The sequence below is a fragment of the Elephas maximus genome, chromosome 8 (genome assembly GCF_024166365.1).
Source record: "Elephas maximus indicus isolate mEleMax1 chromosome 8, mEleMax1 primary haplotype, whole genome shotgun sequence".
Classification (NCBI taxonomy): domain Eukaryota; kingdom Metazoa; phylum Chordata; class Mammalia; order Proboscidea; family Elephantidae; genus Elephas; species Elephas maximus.
The window spans coordinates 100,964,507-100,984,023 of record NC_064826.1 but is presented as its reverse complement, the minus strand read 5'-3'; the positions used below and the strand labels follow the sequence as shown (position 1 = coordinate 100,984,023).

General features: G+C 41.7%; 1 protein-coding gene across 2 annotated transcripts in view; it reads left to right on the top strand.

The window, feature by feature from the left end:
* The first annotated feature begins 709 nt into the window (after positions 1-709).
* VPS41 (VPS41 subunit of HOPS complex) overlaps positions 710-19,517 on the top strand; it is a 263,287-nt gene continuing 244,479 nt past the window's right edge. For both annotated transcript variants that reach the window (XM_049893976.1, XM_049893977.1), the window contains exons 1-2: positions 710-778; positions 12,745-12,783. In XM_049893976.1, the coding sequence (XP_049749933.1) occupies positions 758-778; positions 12,745-12,783 (60 nt within the window). In that variant the 5' untranslated portion in view covers positions 710-757. The remainder of the gene's footprint in view (positions 779-12,744; positions 12,784-19,517) is intronic.

Genomic DNA, 19,517 nt, shown 5'->3' with positions numbered 1-19,517 from the left:
AGTTCTGTGACCTCTGAGCCACAGTGTTTTCACCTTTAAATGGGGATAATAGCAGGGATTGCTGGGAGGATTAAATGAGATAATTCATATAAAGCTATAAATCCAGGCCATGATACATGGTGACCCCAAAACCAAGCCAAACCCACTGCCTTCGAGTCGATTCCGACCCTATAGGACAGAGTAGAACTGCCCCATAGTTTCCAAGGAGCGCCTGGTGGATTCGAACTGCCGACCTCTTGGTTGGCAGCCGTAGCACTTAACCATTACGCCACCAGGGTTTATGACGCATAACCCAAAAACCCAGTGCCAACGAGTTGATTCCAACTCATAGCGACCCTATAGGACAGAGTAGAATTGCCCCATAGAGTTTCCAAGGAGCGCCTGGCAGATTTGAACTGCCAGCCCTTTGGTTAGTGGCCGTAGCACTTAACCACTACGTCACCAGGGTTGCCAGTCTTATGATACATAAAAAAAAAAATACATAGTAAGTACTTAATAAATATAATAATCACAGAAACAAGAACAACGATAAAACAGATAATAACATTAACAATGGCTGTGTTCAGATTCTCTGAAGCAGAACTCCACTGAGCTAGGAAAGGCAGAAGCAGAAACCTGTCCCAAAAAAATAGGTTTACCTGTCAGAAAAGACCTCCCGGCTCAGACGCAGCTAAAACTACATTTCCCAGCAGGCTCTGGGCCCCAGTATCTTGTTTCTCTCACTTCCGGGTCTGTCACGTGACTCCCCGTCTGCACCATGGCGGAAGCAGAGGAGCAGGTAAAGGCTACAACGACTAGTTCAGGGCAAGAGGGAAGGTAGACTAGGGTGAGGTGGTTGGGGCTCGGAGCGTTGCGTGTAGAGGTGCAGAGCTGCTGGAGGGTGAGGCAGGCCCACGTTGGGGCGGGGCGCCGAAAGTTCATTTCGGGGATCGGAGAGAAGGTGTAGGATCCTGGTTTCTGGAAGGGCATCGGGGAAAGCGCACCGACACACCCCCGGCGTTCATGGGCGACCTTTCGTTTGGCGCGGTCCCTGTGGCCTGTGCCTAGTGAGATTTGGGTGCGAATGCAGGTTGGGCCACGCCAGAGACTGACTGCCGGTGGGAAGTATAACAGATGAGTTGAGTTTTGAGTCAAGGTGACTGAAATTTAAGTTGCTCTCCACTCTGAATAGGACAAGAAGAGCTGATCTGCAGGGGCGCAAGGAGAGTAGATGATGACTTTTGTTCTGTATCTGGATTTAAGCACAAAGGTGAATCACTATTGGGGTGCAGCAGTGCATTAGTTCTGCCGCAGAAATGGCTAAGCCCATTGCTGGTTCCGTTTGTTGTACGTGACTTTGGGCTAGTTATTTAACTCTTAAATATAGAATAGAGACAATAATAGTACTTCCTCAGAGGGTGGTTGAAGGGCGAATGAGTTAATTCAGGTGTAGTTACAGTGCTTAGAACTGTTGAGCTCAATAAAAGTTAGGTGGGATGATTTGTTGCTGGCAAGACATCAGATGTCAGCGCTCAGCCAACAACTGGTAACGTGGCTCTAGAGTTGGACAGAGAAATTAGTGATGGCAACATGAATTATTTTCATATAGGCGACAGTGGTAGCCACAGATTAAATGACCAAGTGAAATGAGGAAGACTAAAAAGTAGACCAAGGCCAGAGCTTGGGGAAATACCTTACGTTTCAGTTTCCAATATCATTTCAGTTTTGCACTGTTCTTCCTCACAAATTAACAGGGCTGTCAGTTGCCATAATTGCCTCAAAAAAAGTGGTGTGATGGTTAGTTGTTTGGTATTATAGTAAGAGAAGTTGACCTAGTTCAGTAATTTAACTTGTATTGTTTGCAACATAACCAAAAAAACCAAACCCATTGCTGTCAAGTTGATTCCAACTCATAGCAACCCTCTAGGACAGAGCAGAACTGCCTCATAGAGTTTCCAAGGAGGGCCTAGTGGATTCGAACTGCCTACCTTTTGGTACTGATGGTACTGAAGGAAGAAGTCCAAGCTCCCCTGAAGCCACTGGTGAAAAACATGGCTCCAGGAATTGATGGAATATCAATTCAGATGTTTCAACAAACAGATGCAGCGCTGGAGGTGCTCACTCATCTATGCCAAGAAATATGGAAGACAGCTTCCTGGCCAACTGACTGGAAGAGATCCATATTTATTCCTGTTCCCAAGAAACGCAATTCAACCGAATGTGGAAGTTATAGAACAATATCATTAATATCACACGTAAGCAAAATTTTGCTGAAGATCATTAAAAAATGGCTGCAGCAGGGAACTGCCAGAAATTCCGGCTGGCTTCAGAAGAGGACATGGAACCAGGGATATCATTGCTGATGTCAGATGAATCCTGGCTGAAAGCAGAGAATACCAGAAGGATGTTTACCTGTGTTTTATTGACTATGCAAGGGCATTCGACTGTGTGGATCATAACAAATTATGGATAACATTGCAAAGAGTGGGAATTCCAGAACACTTAATTGTGCTCTTGAGGAACCTTTACATAGATCAAGAGGCAGTTGTTTGGACAGAACAAGGGGATACTGATTGGTTTAAAGTCAGGAAAGGTGTACATCAGGGTTGTATTCTTTCACCATACCTATTTAATCTATGCTGAGCAAATAATCCAAGAACCTGGACTATATGAAAAAGAAGGGGACGCCAGGATTGGAGGAAGACTCATTAACAACCTGCGTTATGCAGATGACACAACCTTGCTTGCTGAACGTGAAGAGGACTTGAAGCACTTACTAACAAAGAACAAAGACCACAGCCTTCAGTATGGATTACACCTCAACATAAAGAAAACAGAAATCCTCACAATTGGACCAATGAGCAACATCATGATAAACGGAGAAAAGATTGAACTTGTCAAGGATTTCATTTTACTTGGATCCATAATCAACACCCATGGAAGCAGCAGTCAAGAGATCAAAAGATGCATTGCATTGGGTAAATGTGCTGCAAAGGACCTCTTCAAAGTGTTGAAGAGCAAAGATGTCACCCTGAAGACTAAGGTGCGCCTGACCCAAGCCATGGTATTTTCGATCACATTGTATGCATGTGAAAGCTGGACAATGAATAAGGAAGACCGAAGAAGAGCTGACGCTTTTGAATTGTAGTGTTGGCGAAGAATATTGAATATACCACGGACTGACAAAAGAACAAACAAATCTGCCTTGGACGAAGTACAACCAGAATGCTCCTTAGAAGCAAAGATGGTGAGACTGCATCTTACATACTTTGGACATGTTGTCAGGAGGGATCAGTCCCTGGAGAAGGACATCGTGCTTGTCAGAGTACAGGGTCAGGGGAAAAGAGGAAGACCCTCAATGAGGTGGATTGACACAATGGCTGCAACGATGAGCTCAAACATAACGATTGTAGGGATGGCCCAGGACTGGGCAGTGTTTCGTTCTGTTCTGCATAGGGTTGCTATAAGTTGGAACTGACTGGACGGCACCTAACAACAACAACAACCTTTTGGTTAGCAGCCATAGCTCTTAACCACTATGCCACCAGGGTTTCTGTTTGCAACATACTTCATTTAAATAATGATACTTTGCCTAGTATATGGAGCCCTAGTGATGCAGTGGTTATAGCAACTGACTACTAACCAAAAGGTTGGTGGTTCAAACCGCTAGTGGCTCTGCGGCAGAAAGAAGTGGCAGTCTACTTCGGTAGAGATTTATAGTCTTGGAAACCCTGTGGGGTTGCTATGAGTCAGAATGGACTAGAAGGCAGTGGGTTTGGGTTGCCTAATATATATTTTATATGTGCCAATAATGCAGACATTTGATAAATATAAATTTCGTTTGGTTGGTCATTGTGAAACGATCCCTGGTGGCGTAGTGGTTAAGTGCTTGGCTGTGAAGCGAAAGGTCAGTGATTCAAACTCACTAGCTGCTCCATGGGAGAAAGATGCTGCAATCTGCTTCTATAAAGATTACAGCCTTGGAAACCCAATGGGGCAGTTCTACTGTGTTGTATAGGGTCTTTATGAGTCACAGTCTACTCTGGGAATGGGTACGGGTCGTTGTGGTAAGAGGAGAGTCACCCACCAACACTTTTTGAGCACTTCAAAAGAAAATGATCTCATCATTGCTGGGTTTGATATTAGGAGCGAGATTAGTTTTGACACTGTTTGTCTTCAGTTCATGTTGAAATATAATTGTTCTGTGGTTTGATTTAAAAACAAAAAACAGACAAGTTCTTTATGTTCTTAGAAATAGTGTAATTCAAGTGGAAAGAGTTGCTCTTAGTATTTATTACTGTTTTGTGCTGAAGATAAGTTTGGTAAAACTGATGTAAAGAGACATCTAGAAAGTTTATGGTACATTAAGAATGCTTCACATTTGTACAGCACCCTCCAGTGTAAATAGCTCTTTCACGTTGCATTTAGTCCTCACAAAAGCATCCTGTGAAATCAGTGTTTATACTGATATATATATATATATATATGTCAGGCCAAGGACCTCTGGTGCTCTAAACCTTCTAACAGCATCCCATCTCATGCGAGCAAAAGCCAAAGGCCTTACAGCCTAGTTGCCCTGCAGAAGGAGTTGACCCCTGCCCTCTGCCCTCTCTCTCTGCCTTCATTTCCCAATACCTTCCCTCTCCCCCTCACCCCTATCACTCTGTATCAGCTACTCTAGCTTTCTTACTGTTCCTGCAACAAGTTGGGCATGTTCGTGCTGTCCCCTGTTTGGACCCCGGATGTTACCAGGCTCTCCCCCTCACTTCCTTTCAGTCTTTGTTCTAATGTTATCTTTTTGAGTGAGTCCTTCCCAGATGTTTTTTTGAAACCTCCTTCCAAGAACTTTATTTTTCTTGGTAGTACTAATCACCATCTGACTTTTTTTTTTTAATTGTTTGTTGTCTTCTCTCCAGTAGAATGTAAGCTCCATGGTGGCAAGGATTTGTTCAGTGCTATATGCTGGACACCTAGAATAGTGTCTGGCACGTTATAAAAATACGTGTTGAATGACTGAGTTTTGCAGATAAGCAAACCGAAATTCAGAGAACTCAGGTAACTTCCTCAGGTTCATATCCTTAATCTCTAGATTTCCTTCTCTAAAGCTCATGATTTTTCACTAGAACACCCCACCTTTTTAAGAATACTTGAGAACCTAATTCTAAATTATTTTGTACTTGTTGGAATATAATTAGCCCTTATCAACTTAATAATTTTCTGAAAGTCATTATTCTACCTTTGACTCTTCAATAGTCAGCATGTGTTTGAAAGGTCCCTGGATGGCACAAATGGTTTGGGCTCGTCTACCAACCTAAACGTTGGCAGCTTGAACCCGCCAAGCAGCCCTGGCGATCACCTTCTGTGATGATTACAGCCAGAAAAACTCTATGGAGCCCATTCCTACTCTGACACACATGAGGTCACCCTGAGTCAGAATTGACATGATTGGCAATGGGTTTTTATTTGTTTGGAGGGAGCATCTGTCTCGCCAGCTTGGTCAAAAAGACCTGTAGTTTATTGTCAACAGCAGAAAAAGGAAACACACTCATAAATTATTCTGTTTTTTTTTTTTAAGAAAGCAGTATATCTGTCCTTTATAGAGGAAAGAGCTTAGACTTTTCTCATTCTGCTTGATTTATGTATTTTGCATTTCACAGTGTTGTGTACCGTCCAGTTGATTCCGACTCATAGCAACCCTGTAGAAGAGTAGAACTGCCCCATAGTGTTTCCAAGGAGCGAGTGGTGGATTTGAACTGCTGACCTTTTAGTTAGCAGCTGTAGCTCTTAACCACTATGCCACCAGGGCTCCTTGACCAAGATAAAAACAAACCAAACCCATAGCCATCAAGTCAGTTCCACTTGTGGCAACCCTATAAGACAGAGTAGAACTGCCCTGTAGGGTATCCAGGGTGCAGCTGGTAGATTCAAACTGCCAACCTTTTGTTTAGTAGCTGATCTCTTAGCTGATCTCTTAACCACTGTGTCACCAGGGCTCCTGACCAAGATCAAAACTCATTGCTGTTGAGTCGATTCCAACTCATAGTGACCCTATAGGACAGGGTAGAACTGCAACATAGAGCTTCCAAGGAGAGCCTGGTAGATTCGAACTTCTGACCTTTTGGTTAGCAGCCATAGCACTTAACCACCACGCCACCAGGGTTAATTTTTTGAAGGCTGAAAGTGCACAAAATTGAAGTAAATGAATTTGCTAATTGTTTTATTCTGCCATCTGGAGTCTTTTAGAAAATCATGACACATTTTTTTTTTTTCCCCCTGGATGTTTTAGGAATTGAGATGTCTGTTAAGTTAACTAGAATGGAACTTCACAGGTCAAGGCAAGGGAAGTGTTTTGTTAGTTGGCACCATGTACTTAAATGAGTACATCCTCCAAGATGTACAACCCTCCACGATGAGTGTAATGTTAAAGAAGACAAAACTAAACTATCTCTTCATTAACTTTCCTGAGCCTTTTATTCTTTGGTGATTACGTCACCCGCTCCCCTCAGTTTTAGGAAGAACCGAAATAATCAGATCTGCACTGAGTGAATTAACATAATACAAAACAGTTCACAGACTTGCAAACTAAAATTACTTATTGGTGATGAATGAAAAAAAATTTTTTAAGTCACTGGGCCTTGCCTTTGCTGAGTATGGTTACAGAAATAACTACATACAAGTGTATATTACATAGTTTACAGAAAGAACTAGTATACTGCATCCTGCCTGGAAATCTTCTAACCAGCAGTTTTACCCAGCTTCAAAATGATTTATAGTTGACCTTCATAATCACAGATGCCCAACCATTATTTGTTCATGCCAGTCTTAGGGATAACATTTTACTTCAAGTCTGGTTATTTCTGTATTTGTCTTCTCTCTCCTACTATGTTGCTGAGTGCTTGGGAATGAGAATGAGAGCTTACTCATGTCTGTATCTTTCACAAGGCTAATTCTTTACATGTACTAGCTGCATAATATAAATATTTAAATGGTCTATTAAGGGAGAAGAATCTTCTGAGTTGTAAAATTATAAATTAGCCCTGGTGGCGCAGTAGTTAAGAGCTCAGCTGCTAACCAAAAGGTCGGCAGTTCGAATCCACCAGCCGCTACTTGGAAACCCTATGTGGCAATTTTACTCTGTCCTGTAGGGTCACTATGAGTCTGAGTCAACTTGAAGGCAATGGCTATATGTGTGGGGGGTGTATGTATGTGTGTTGTGTGTGTGTGTGTGTGGAAATTAGGGTCAGTATAATTTATGCTGGAGTCTCTGGGTGCAAGTCCATCCAGAGGTGCCTTGGAAGAAAGGCCTGGCAATCTACTTCTGAAAAAAATCAGCCATTGAAAACCCTGTGGAGCACAGTTCTATTCTGACACACATGGGGTTGTCATGAGTCAGGGTCGACTTGATGGCTGCTAGTACTGGCCTAATTTGTGTTAAATTGTTTTACTTGAAAAATTTGAACGTTATTAATCAATCAGATGTCCCGTACATCACGTTTCCTACATTCTTGACTCCTGCCGGATACGTTTTCACCTTTCCTACTTAACCTGTATGGAATCTAACTCATTAAAATATTTGATCAATCAGAGCATCTGTTCTTTGACCGGATACAGGAGTCTACTCATTTCTCCCTCTATGTTTTAGATATTGGGGAAATTCTATTCTTGTTGTAGATTACTTGTTACTTACAGATGGCATATTTCTGAGCATGTGTACTCCTTTGTGGATGAAATAAAAGCTGAGTTGACACATTTTGATTGTCTCAGTTTCCTTGTCTGCAAATTGGGAATTTTATTCCCCAGGACACTTGTGAGAGTGAAATGAGATGAAATACGTGAAAGTGGCCAGATTGAAGCGATGGTATTATAACCAGGACAGCACTTGATCATCCAAACTTAGGCTGGCTCGGGTATTTGCCATTCCCTTCTACTTCAGGTTGGACAAGACAGATCTTTCAAAAGCTTCTTCAGTAGTAACTAAAGGAAAAACAAAGCCCCAGACAGGAAACTGAAAGGCACAGGATCAGACATATTTTTAGAGGGCCCACACTTCCCTTCATGTAGCTGAAATGTTAGTTCAGCCGGATCTGCTTATTACCTCACAGGCCTGTTTTTCCTCTCATCTGCGGCTGCGTTGGTTCGCTTGAAGCCAAGATCCTCATTGGTTATTAGTAGTCTCCCTAGCACCCTCATTACCACCTTGGGGGGGTCTGGTCAGTCACACCAGGAGCTTCTGTGCTTCATGCATTGTGGCTGCTCTGTCACAATTGCCTTTGTTTTTTTCTAGAAGCTTAGTCCTCCCTCAGTATTTTTGTTACCAATGCTTCTGACTCCAAGCTCTTATTTCAGACCTACTGAATCAAAATCTCTGAAGAAGATGGAACTCAGAATTGCATATTTTTAGCCAGTTCCTCAAACTCGGTTTAGGTGATTCTGCTTCGAAGTCAGATCTGGGGGTCACAGTTCACTGGGTCACTGAGCTTGTCCTATTTCCAGGCTGGGGCAGATCTCCAGGTTTTTCTTCATTTGCAGAATAAGTGAAGTAACTGGGCTGGGATGGGGTTGTGGGGTGGGGGCACTGAGCATGGTTGGTAACATGAGTCTTTTCCTACTCCTGCCAGTTCCCTGGGTAGTGTATACGGTTAAGTGCTTGGCTACTAACCGAAAGATCAACAATTTGGATCCACCCTGAGGCACCTTGAAAGACAGGGCTGGCAAGTCTAATTCTGAAAGATTAGTGATTGAAAATCCTATGGAGCACAGCTCTACTCTGACACACATGGGGTTGCCTTGAGTTAGAATTGAGACCATGGCAACTGATTTTATTTATTTGTCTTCTCTGCAGGTACTTTCATTTTTTCTATTCAACCAGCGTGGAGCATTAACCAAAAAAAAAACCCAAACCTATTGCTGCCAAGTCGATTCCGACTCATAGCGACCCTAGAGGACCCAGTAGAATTGCCCCATGCAGTTGCCAAGGAGCAGCTGGTGGATTCGAACTGTTGACATTTTTATTAGCAGCCAATGTCTTAACCACTGTGCCACTGGGACTTCCACCTCAGGTGCTCAAAATTGGCCGGAGCTCCTTTGAGGTTTTTGAAATTGAGCCTCTGTGAGAACAGGGATGTAAAATACATATCACACAAAATATGTCCTCCCTCCTGTGCCCATGTCAGACACTGGGACCTATCACAGCCCTCTTTTCCGTTAAGCCCAGCTATGGCACGTGGTTTGCTGGGAAGGGAGAGAAGATGGCAATGCAATGTTGTGTGTTTCTGGCCTATCTCCAGGCCCAGTCTGATTTTGCAGGGCCTGGTCCCTGCCCTGTTTCTTTGTCCAGCACAGAGCCAGGTCAACCCACTTGCAGTGTTGAGAGCGGGCCTTTCTCACCCTCGCTTCCAGCCTCCAATTTCTCCCCTAAATTCTGCTTTTCTCTCCCGACAAACAGTGTGTGCACCCTCAAAATTCGAGGACTTCACAGCTCAGGAAGGTCTTGGCTTCTTTCTCCTTCTGGGCTGACAGCCTTCTGCTTAGCTCCTGCTGGCTTCTGGAGCCAGCTGGTGCTGAGTCTTCTGCCAGGCCACTGTCCCTGGGGCCTGTACTGTTGGTATGATTAGAGGTGGGGCTGGCTGAAAGCCTATTGGAGGGGCCTTCTGGAAGCCCAGTTAGCCCCTCCCCAAACCTGCTGCTAGGCTGTGAACATCCTGTTTGAATTCTTTTAGTCCTTGTTTGCTGGTGTGTTCTTACAGCCCCTCTTCTGTAACTGTCCTGTAACCATAGCTAATATTTCAAGCATCTGTCTGGAGAAAACGCACTTGGTATTGTTCATAAATGCAAAAGGAATATGTATAAGGGGAAGAATGTTAAAGTTTCACATTTGCTGCTTATTTCTTATCATCATCAGCAAACGGGTTGAGTTATTACCCTGGGTAGACAGTGGGGAGACAGAGGCAGAAGACTTGACTTGGGGTTTATCCACAGTGCTTTAAAATAGCTATTAGGACCGGTAAACCCACTGGCGACCCCATGTGTTACAGAGTAGGATTATGTGCCATAGATTGCCAGGCCTTTCTTCTATGGTGCCACTGGGTGGGTTCGACCCACCAACCTTTTGGTTAGTAGTTGAGGACAAACTACACCACCCAGGGACCTATGTATTAGGACAAAGTAGTTAATATTAGCTGCTAGCTGAGGGATGTTGTTGTTGTCAGTAGGTGCCATTGAGTCGATTCTGACTCATAGCGACGGTATAAGTCAGAGTAGAATTGGCCCATAGGGTTTCCAAGGAGCAGCTGGTGGATTTGAACTGCCAACCTTTTGGTTAGCAACTGAGCTCTTAACCACTACGCCACCAGGGATATAGGAAGAAAGAATGGCCATGCGAGGCCAGATTTGGATCTTGTGGCCTGGGGTTGCAGGACAACCTGAGACACAGATTGGGCCATCAAAAAAAGTTAGGATTTAGAAACAGTCAGTGATTTTCAAACCATTTTTTTTAGTCTCAGATTGGCAGCATGGAAATATAAAACGTAAACCCCAGGCTGTCTAATTGAAGCTGGAGTGAAGACTCTAAGCTGACTGCCGGCAGTCCTTCCTTGTGGTGCTCCTGGGGGGTTCTGTGGGACCTTAGAGCATATTCGGGGTTTGGAGACCTCTGGGTTGTGTGCAGAGAAGGGCCAGTTTGATTCTTGAGCTTTGGACTGAAACAGCTGGTTGGAGACTTTTTGTGTTCATGAAGAACACAACAGGACATTTGCCCATTTACCCCATGTGCATGTTTGAATGGGTTCCAAGTAAGAAAAAAAGTTCAATGCAATTTTTCAGAAAAGAGTAATCAAGTGTCCTTTTAGAGTTTTGGAGATAGGAGTCTAGGTGTGGTTTATTGGCAGAGTTGCAAAGCTTTGTTTTGCTAATGCTGATAACTTAATATTCAGGGGTACCCTGGGATGGAAGGGAAATTAGAAGCCTTTAAGTTCAAGCTCTGAGCCTCAGTGTTCTTACCTCACGGGTTGTTAGGAAATTTAAAGATGCTACGTAGAAAGCACTTAGCGTTGCGAGCAATGTGTAATAGATGTTCAGTAAGAAGTCAGCATGGTGACTATTAATGTTAAAAGTGGAGTGTGTCCAAAATAGAAGGATTAGATAGTCAGGGGACCAAAACGAGAAACCAGGGGTGGTGAGTGCAGAGGAGAAACCATTGAGAAGGGTGGGCGTGGCGTATGTCCTTAACTTCCTGTGTAACTGTCAGGTAGCAGAGGAATTGGATTTTTGGTGGCGCAGTGGTTAAGTGCTTAGCTGCTAATCAAAAGTTTGGTGGACAAAGATGTGGCAGGTGGCTCGGGGAAAGATTTACAGCCTTGGAAACTCCACAGGGCAGTTCTGCTCTGTCCTGTAGGGTCGCTATGAGTTGGAATCAGCTCAGTGGGTTTGTTTTGTTTTGTTTTTGGTTCAGTGGTGCTCAGAACAAAAAGCTACTGGGGGGAGATTGTAGCTCCAAATTAATAACATTAATAGAATTAGATTAACATTAAATTAACATTATATTCAACAGGTTGCATTGGGAAGTAGAGGAGATTCTAATATCCATCATGGTTAATAATATAACTAATACAGTTCTTAATTACAGTAACAATTATCCCCATTTTACTGTCTGAGGGCAGGGACTCTGTTGTCCCCTAGGCTGTGTTTTGATGGGTGTCTGCCTCACAGGCTCTGATTTTTGATGAATGAAGTGAAAATATTCTGTAACACTAGATTCGCATTTATCTTGCTATCCAATTTATATTGAGTAATATGTACATCTGACTTCTAAATGTTCTTTTTTTTTTTTTCCTCCTGTAAAAATATTAGTTCTATGGAAGATTTCCTTGCCTCCCCCCACTTCTCCGTTTTTGGTTCTTTCTTTGTTTATCTCATGGGTTGTTGTAAAATGCTTACGTTCAGTGTCAGCATACTAGCTGTAACCTTTTATTGGTATTGATATCTATAACTAAGTACGTTAAGTAAATCTTCATCTTGCTGACCCCTGCGAGGACGTGTGGCATCAGCAGATTCTCTCTTCCAGTGGACAGGTGAGAGATTAGCAGGATCAAGTCAGTTTTTCCCCTTTTTGCTTTGTTTTCTCCAGAGCAGCAAGATTCATTGTCTAGCGCGAGGAAAACTGTTAAATGGAAGAATTTGTCTTAAGGGTAATGGTTTAAAGAGTAAATGTAAATTGTACTGCTTGTTTGCACAGTGTCTGATAGGTACCACTGCCGGGCAATTCTTTTTTAAATGCTGTTTAAGCAAGACAGTCGTTATGATTCAGCCAGATTAACAGCATAATAACTGATAGCACACTAGTTTTTTTTAGTGCAAAAATTGGCCAATAGATAATTTGAGACTGCAGCTTTCCCTTCCCTTCCAAGATCAGTAATGCTGCCTTGCAAGACAGATTCCCATTATTAACGAGAGAAAGAGTTTTCCATATACTTAGCCAACAAGTTTCTGGGGTGATCTGTTTACCTGCTGACTGCTTGAGGGAGGTCAGCAGGAGCAGTGGACCCCCGTGACCCAGAGTGTACTTCCTCAGCCCTTGAAGGGCTGAGGAGAAGTCCTGGGAGGCATGGGGGAGCCGGAGCACATGGAGTCCTTTAAAGTGTTGTTGTTTGTTACCTTCAAAACAGGGCAGGTGGGTATTGGTGTTGAGGACTTGAAAACCCTTTTCCTTTAAAAGTGATTTTTACCCTTTTGCCACGTGTTTTGACTATTTTCCCTCTCTATTTGTAGGAAACCAGCTCCCTTGAAGAATCTACAGATGAATCTGAGGTAAGGCCCTGCTCTAGGAGTCTTGGGGTGTCTAGCTACCCATGCTGGAATAGTGAAACTGCAGGAAGTATCTGGGGTTTTCAGTGTACCTAAAAGACCTCTTCTTTCTGCTATCATCTTGAGCTTGTACAGCCTTATTAAATGTGCATTCCGGGGACCATGGTAAAGTAGGAGCAGAGGTAACTGAGCTTTGGGGAAGAGCATGTCAGGTGTCTTTAAAAATATTAAATGGATTAGCTAATACACAGGAAAAGAAACAAAGTTTTCTTCTCACTTTGAGCAGTATTTTAACCTGCAGTATGTTGGCAGTGGGAAATTGGCATAAAGTTTTAAAAATTAATCTTGGTGCTTTAAAAACCTATGTTTTTGAATACTAGCTTCTATGATATTTATCTTTATTCTTTTAATGAATGTGATGTGCTTGTTGGTATAATTTCTGAGCCACTGAAATTATAGTTTACTTCGGAAAATAAAAAAGAAAATAACCAGCTTCAAAGCTGCTAGGGAGTTAGGTTGTACTAAGAACTGTATCTCAAAATAAAGTAATATACAAAGAAAGGCTTTTAAAAAATTCTTTTTTTAAGAATATGCATAAGAAATAAGTTTAAGTATAGCACAAAATTAGTTAGATTATCAATTTTATGTAACAATAAATACCGTTTCTCCTTTTAATGCTTCATTCAGCTCAGAGAAGTGAGAAGGTGTCTTTGATAACCTGTTGGAAATCCACACTGTTGTGCCTGTAGCCATAAGACGTGTATTAAACTTGGGTTGATACTGCACAGAGTTATTGTATAAGTTCTGTTTGCTGACTCAGGGAAAGAGCAAGCTTCTTCATATCCCTATTGAGAACTTGTTAGTCATTGTGCCATCCTGCATTTCTACTTTGCCTAGAGTCGTGGTTCCTAATGTTTGCACTACTAAGAACTTCTGTTACTGTCTTTGGGGTAACTGGTAAGGCATTACTGAATTTGCTTATAGATAGAGTATAATATCTGTTAATTTTTAGTAAAATACTGAAAAGCATTTCAGATCACCATTCTGATACTTGGAAGTGCCTAGTTCACTAAGACCCCTGTGTTCTTAGAACCATTGGTACAGAATCATGCATTGTAAGAGCTCTGTCCAGGATTTTCATGTCAGAGGTAAGGAGGGCATTAGCAGCTGTCTAAATCTAAATTTTTCTGTACATCCCAAACAGATCAACAAGGAAAGCCAACAAAAGTATGCATAACCCGTGCCTATAGCATGATTAGGAAACAGTACCAAAACTTCAATATAAGTGGGGAAATAAGCATCCGAAACCAGCAGAGCTAGCTAGGAATGATGCGGGAGCCGAGTCAGGTGGTGACCTGGTGAAAATGGAAAGAGTGCAACTGAGCCCCAGCTGTGGCAGGACCCAGATAAAAATCACCTTTAGATAGAGCGGCCCCCCCACGCTGAGTAGGAAAACAGTGAGAATAGGTTGAGACCTGGTAGATCAGAGTCCTGGCTACTGGGGAATTTAAAGAATGGGGCTTCAAAGTGTGTGCACCAAAAGTGGCCGTGTTGGATGGTGCTGTTTATGGGGGAAAAGGGAAGCATCCCTTGGAGGCTCGGTGGTAAAGGGAAGGGACAAAGTAGAAGAAATTAAAGGCACCGCAGAAACAAAAGGATATCATATGATCAGGAGACTCATCTAGTCCCCACCCTCCCCACCAAAAGTCGACATTTATTAAAGAAAATTCACTTCATTTTACCAACATAACTGAAACACCTAGTAAACCACCTGAATGCCTCACCCTCTTCATAAGGTCATTTATTATTCCTCTCCAGGGAAATCCAAGGTATTTTAAAATGCACAGAAAATATTAGGACCAGGGCTTCAAACCAGTTCAAACCCCTCCTGAGAATTTGGATTTTTAACAAGTTCTCTGTTGAGAATTTTCATTTCTAACAAGTTCCATGTTGAGAATTTGCATTTTCACTCCAGATATATACTGAATCAGAATCTACATTTTAACAAGATCCCTAGGTGATTCTTATGTATAACTTCCGGGTAACTTGTTAGAAATGCAAATCTTGTTAAAATGTAGATTCTGATTCAGTATATCTAGAGTGAAAATGCAAATTCTTATCCATGGTTTGAACTGGAACAAACTGGTATGAAGTCCTGATTAGGACACGTCTATACACAAAAAAAATATATATATTATTTTTTTTTTTACAAAGCTATCAGAGGAAGAAAACAAAGTGAGGATCAAAACTTTTCTGCATAGGAAATGGTGGCAATACTCCATGAGTTGAGTATCTTTGAACAAGCATTTACATGTATGAAGGACTGACTACCTTAAGTCAGAAATTGAAAAACTCAGAATAGAAATGGACAAAAAACTAGAAGTTAGGGGATGAAAGTTCACCAAATTTGGGAAAGAAATTGAAGTAAAAGATAGTTTTAAAACTAATGAAAACAAGACCCAAATGGTGGCCTGATTCTAGTGTCATATAGCTAGTTATCAGGAGAATGGCTTCAAACACAAGTCCCCTGGCTGTGGTATTGTGTTATTTTGCCTTCCAGCTGTGGTGTCCTCTGCTTAAATTGGTACCAAAGGACTAGAGCCAGGCCCTCAGGTTCAAATCTCAGCTCAACTTTGTGCTTTCTTTGTGACCTTGGGCACATCTCTCAATACCTCTATTCTCTAGTTTTCTCATTTGTCCACCAGGGTGTCTTAGTTATCTAGTGCTGCTATAACAGAAATACCACAAGTGAAAGGCTTTAACAAACAGAAATTTATTTTCTCACAGTTCAGGAGGCTGGAAGTCTGAATTCAGAATGCCAGCTCTAGAGGAAGTCTTTCCCTTTCTGTCAGTTCTGGAGCAAGGTCCTTGTCTCTTTAGTTTCTGCTTCCTGGTTCCTTGGAGATCTCTACCCCATCTCTCCTCTGCTCACTTGTTTAATCTCATATCTCAAAAGAGATTGACTCAGATACACCCTATACTAATCCTGCCTCATTAACACAACCCATTCCCAAATGGGATTATAACTACAGGCATAGAGGTTAGGATTTAAAACACATACTTTTGGGGGACACGGTTCAACCCATAACACGGGGGTTATTGCTTGCCTTGTATGGTTGCTGTGAAGATTAGACAAGATTAATGCGTGTAAAGTGTCTTGCATAGTGTGCAGTAAATGGGAAGCACTTAGAAGATATTGGTTGTAATTATTATTGTTTTGTACATTTGTGTTTGTAAATCAGGCAACATACTGTGCTCTCATTATTCCGTTGATCTTTTGCTTGTGTTTTAGATTTTATGATATTGGTTCATTTTTCAGTTTTGGGCTTGGAGAGATTCCCCATTAGCTCCTGGAAAGTGAGTACTTTCCAGATATTACTGATTCTGGTGAGTTTACGGACAAGTTAAGTAGCCACACTGGTAACAGACCAAGCTTAGGCTCTGGGAGTTTAGAAAGTGGGTTTGGAATTCAGGCTTTGGAGAAATTTTTCCTGGGTTTCTTCACTTAGTTGGAATCACTTTCCAGTTCGAGGAGTGATATTTTGAGACTCCACTAAGTCTTCTCAAGAATCTTGCCTTTAGTCCTTCCTCCTCTTCCTCTCTCTCTTTCTCCCATTAGGTTTTGTAATTGTTAATTAAGCTTTTCCAGGGTAGGCATTTTCCTTGTCTTCTCCTGCCTCTTGTTTATTCAAGCGCTCACGTAATTTCCCTTTCTGTGAACAATAATGTTGGTGTTTTCATCCATGTAACAATTTATTCATCGTCATTTTATGAAATAGTAAATATTTCATATAAGCTGTGCTATTATAGCAGAAAGGCCACAGTGTTCGGTTTATCCGAAATTCTTATTTTAATGTATGTTTGCAAAAAGAATATAGACTGCCCAAAATTGCCTGCTTTTCATTAATCTCAAAATCTGCAGTCCAGATGAAATGGTTGACTGTGGTATAATTAATGTAATTGAAAGTGGTATATATGTCAGTATGTAAAGCTTTTTAAGTATGTAAACTGTTTAGTACTTGGTAATGACTGCTATCGTATAAGTGGTAGTGGAGTGGTGTGGGAATACAGAGGAGAGGGTTATTAGGCAGCAGTTGCTTCTGACTGGGTCTTTAAGAGTGAGTATGCCCAAAACTGTGGAAGATGAATGTAGGCAGAGGCTGGAAAATGGGCCATCTGCTAACCAAAAGGTTGGCAGTTCGAATCCACCAGCTGTTCCTTGAAAACCCTGTGGGGCAGTTCTACTCTGTCTTACAGGATTGCTATGAGTTGGAATCAACTTGACGGCAATGGCTTTGGTTTCGGGGCTTTTTTTTTGTGAAAGAGGGAATGTGTATGTAGAGACAGAGTCATGAAAGCACAAATATGTTCAGCCAATGATGAGATGTTCAGGGCAGCTGGAATGTAGGAGTAGGTTGAGGAAATGAGGCTGGAGAAGGCAATTGGGGAGAAGTTCCATATGTGCACAACCACGCAGTTTAGACTTGAGTCTATGGATGTTGGGAAGCCAGCCAAAGGCTTGATTGCTGGAGGCAGCGGAGGGGAGGACTGGTGACAGATGAACTAGATGGGAAGACCCATGGCAGAAAGACTGTTCATAAGAGATAGTAGGGGCCTTGGGTAGGCAGTAGCAGAAGACAGAGAGAAACTGCCTTCAGAAGATGCTTCTCAAGTTCAGTCAATAGCATGTGTAGGATAGTTTGTGAGAGATGAGCTAGATGGGGGAGTCAAGAAGATTCCAAAATAACTACTTTAGTGGTGTTGTAGGAACTGAGTAAATTCCAATAATAGGTAAAGGAAAAATAAAATCTAAGACTAAGAACTGATTTCTCTATATTCGGGGTATCCGTCTCCCCTAAAGTGATGACTCCTTTTATAATGGTTTTGTAGAAGCTGAAACAAATAATATGATTCTGTATTAAATGTATTTTCATAGTAATCATTCTAATAAAATTTTTGTTTTACCATAAAATAAACAGTATTTTGTGTGCCTGTCCACCATTAGTGAACGTTTTGATCAAAGATTCTGTAGAAGAATTGCGATCAAAAGGGGGAAAATATAGAACAGAATTTCAAATTCTCATGGACTCCAGACTTTCTGGAGCCATAGGGCCTGGATAGACTCCTAAAACTATTGCCCTGAGATAATCTTTAAAACTTAAACCAAAAATTTCCCCTGAAGTCTTCTAAAAACCAAACAATATTTTGGCTATATAGGTATGGTTGTGGATATTTACATGCATATTTATAGGTGTTGTATGTATATTTATATGTATATATAATAGAGCACATAGGGGGCACAGTTATGGAAACTTCCTAGACATAACCAAATACCTCCTGGGACTGAGGACCATAGTCTCAGGGGACATCTAGATCAATTGGCATAACATAGTGATGAGGCCCTAGTGTGGTAAGTAGGGTCTGGGGACTTAAAAGCTTGTGAGAGTCTATCTAAGATACAACTATTGGTCTCTTCCCATCTGGAGCAAAGGAGAATGAAGAAAACCAAAGACTCAAAGAAACAGTCCAAAGGACTAAATGGCTCACATGAACCACAGCCTCCACCAGCTTGAGACGAGAAGAACTCGATGGTGCCTGGCTACCACTACCAACCGCTTTGTCCAGGAACACAATAGAAGGTCTTGGTTAGAGTGCATAAAAAATGTAGAATAAAATTCAGATTCATAAAAAAGACCAGACTTACTGGTCTGATAGAGACTAGAGGCTCCACCAAGACTATAGCCCTAAAACAGAATTGAAGCCACTCCTGGAGATCACCTTTCAGGCTAAGTAATAGACAGGCCTGTAAAATAAACAGTAACACCTGTGAGGACTGTGCTCCTTAGAACAGTCATCTGTATGAGACCAAAAGGGCAACATTTGCCCAAAAGCAAGGATCAGGCAGGAAGGGGCAGGGAAATGAGACGAATGGAAATGGGGAACCCAGGGTGGAAATGGAGCAACTGCGACACATTGCGGGGATTGCAGCCAGTGTCATGGAACAGTTTTGTATGAATTATTGAATGAGATACTAATTTACTATGTAAACTTTCAACCAAAGCACAATAAAACGTTCCAAAAAATGGTACAGCCATGTAATGGATTATTATTCTACCTCTAAAACGATTACTGGCAGATTAATATTTATGTGAAGAAAATATTCATATTATCTTTTGAATTAAAAAGCTTTTCACAAAACTATTTAGAGCAGAGGTTGGGAAGCTTTTTCTGTAGGGGTCTAGATAGTAAATATTTAAAGCTTTGCAGGCAAACAGGCAATATTGAGGATATTATGTAGGCAGCTATAAAGCCATTTAAAATGTAATCATTTAGGGAGTACTTCTCCCTCTCCTGCCTCCCCCAGCTTAACCACCAATGAACTTTAGTTTCTGCATATTATTCATGTCATTTCATAAAAGTGAGAACATACAATATTTGTTTTTTTGTGATTGACTTCTTTTACTGAACATAAGTCCTCCAGGTTCATCCACATTGTAAGATGTTTCAGGAACTAATTTTTTTTTATTGCTGAATAGGCTTTCATTTTATGTGTGTACTCCATTTTACTCATCCATTCATCCACTGACGGGCACTTGGGTTGTTCCGATCTCTTTGGTGTTGTGAATAGTGCTGCAATGAGCGTAAGTGTACACATGTCTACCACTACTGAGTGTTCTGATCAGGAACATGGTAGTTGAATTCTGATCAAAAGGGAGAAAAATGTCAAACAGAACTTC